We start from the raw sequence: 2,070 nt of genomic DNA, 5'->3' as shown, positions 1-2,070 counted from the left end.
CTACACGAAAGGAATGTCTTCAAAGCCCCTTTGCGGGGCCCGGCAGCCACCCCTGAGTTCCCTGGGGCCCCTGGGGTGGAAGGGGTCCTGTAAACTTTTTTGCATCCACATAAACCCCCCCAATTTCTGTCTGGTTTTCTTCACCTCATCCTCCACCCTAGCCATCTCGTCAAATTCTCTGATCATCTCCTCATTGCTCAAATGCATGTCGTGTATGGCCTCCTTGTGCTCCTTCAGGCACTGAGCTAGCCCCTTGGTGGTTTTCCTTTTGGCTTTCCTGGGGATGTCACCCTCAGCCGGGCGCTTGCCTACAGCCCTGGCTTCGCTGGCTGCCTTTCCCTCTTCCTTTGGATTGTCCTCACTGTCGGGCTCCTCCTCACTCTCCGGCTTTCCTTCTTCCTTTGGTTTTCCCTGGCTCCCTGGCTCTCCCTGGCTCCCTGGCTCTCCCAGGCTCTCTGTCTTCCCCCCTTCTCTTGGCTTTCCCTCCATGGCTGGCTTGCCTTCTTTTGGCGCTGCCTCGCTCTCTAGCTTTCCCTCAGCCTCTAGCATTGCCTCAGCTTCTGTCTTTCCTTCATTTTCTAACTTTTTCTTGTCTTCCAGAGTACACGCTACTTGCGGCCTTCCTGCATCCCGGGGCTGTTCTTCATTTCCCATCTTTCCTTCGCTCTCAGGCTTCCCTTCAGTGCAGAGCTTTTCCATGCTGAGATTTCCCCTCCTGTTCCTGTCCTGGGGGGTGGGGGATTGGGAGGGATTGGGGGGAAAGGAGGAGACAAGGGAGACTGAGGGTTTGGGGGTGGAATGCAGGGACCCACAGCAATCTCCTCTCGCCCCTGTCAGGGTTCCCTGACCTGGCCTGGCCTGGCCTGGCCCTCCAAGTGTGCCTCTGCCCACCGCAGACCCCACCATTCTTCCCACACATGAGCCAACCCTCCCCTGGCAGGCCCTGCAGCTTCTGGACCACCCTTCTGCGTGGTGGGACTGTGTGGTTTGGGGGATGGGCAGTGAGGCCCTGTAGTTCTGCCCAAGCCTTACCCTCCCCACTCCCCCCTCCCCGCCTCTGCCCAGTGACCCCACCCCCTGCACTGACCTGCAGGGACTCTGGACAGGTTGCTAGTCCTTCTGTTAGGGGGGAAAGGATGTCCTAAAGTTAATTCCATACAGGCTTGTGGACTCCACCCCCACCCCAGGCCAAAGCCAAAGACACTGGGAACTCTAAATCCCATCACCACCAAAGGGAAGGTGGCTGGGACCTGAGGGTGGGGTTAAGCAGCCAGGTTGGTATAAAGCCAGACAAGTGGGCTTTGGAGGGTCCCCCATTTTGGCTTTCCGCCAGCTCGCAGCTTCCGGCCAGCTAGGAGAGTGCTTTTTGGGTTTCCAGGTCAGCCGATCGGGTAGGACGCATTAAAGACTTTATTTCCCTATTTTCTCCCTGAGTTGTACATTTCCTTAATTCCCTTCCCCTTGTAAATAAACCTTTTATTAACCTTTTGTGTGTGCCTGTAGTGGAGTATTCATAAGTCCCTTGTAAGCACGCGGGTGAGGACCCACAGCCAGGCAACCCGTTCAGTATCGGGGCTGCCCTATAACACTTCTAGCCTTGCAGAGTGCTGGAAACAGGCAGGCAGACCTACGGGAGACAGGGGGCAGGGGCTGTGTCCTCGGAGAACTGGGGTCCCTTCTCTGAACCCGGTGCTCTTCAGCAGACGTTTCCCTCCCCTACCTCCCCAGCATCCCAGCCGCCATTACTTCTCTGGCCTCTGCAGCCAGACCAGGCTGCTTTCCCAACCACTGGGGGTCTCCCGCTTGTGTGCAGGCAGCCCCCTCCCCCCACCCCCTTTTCCTGGAGGTCAGCCTTTGCTCAGAGGCACAGAACGTGAGGGAGATTCTTTCCAGAAGGTGTCTGCGTTTCACTGTCGCACTGCGGGGGCGCCCCCCCCCCATTTCAGGCTGGGAAGCGGATGGGGCGCAGGGGAGGGTCGTCAAGGCAGCAGGAGGGTCCTTTTCGGGGTCCTCCCTCCCCATCGGCCTCTCCCACGCCGGGTCCCCTCCTCACTGGTGCCCAGGCGTCCT

The 2,070-nt window shown here is 58.3% G+C and overlaps 1 protein-coding gene across 1 annotated transcript; it reads right to left on the bottom strand.

Moving 5' to 3' along the window:
* TCEAL2 (transcription elongation factor A like 2) lies at positions 1-699 on the bottom strand (the record flags this gene model as incomplete). Its single annotated transcript, XM_084258076.1, has 1 exon — positions 1-699. The coding sequence occupies one exon, from the start codon at positions 697-699 to the stop codon at positions 1-3; it is 699 nt and encodes a 232-aa protein (XP_084114202.1).
* Positions 700-2,070: the final 1,371 nt, after the last annotated feature.

The sequence above is a fragment of the Talpa europaea genome (assembly GCF_964194135.1).
Source record: "Talpa europaea genome assembly, chromosome: X".
NCBI classification, from domain to species: Eukaryota; Metazoa; Chordata; class Mammalia; order Eulipotyphla; family Talpidae; genus Talpa; species Talpa europaea.
This window is presented reverse-complemented; position numbering and strand designations above follow the sequence as displayed.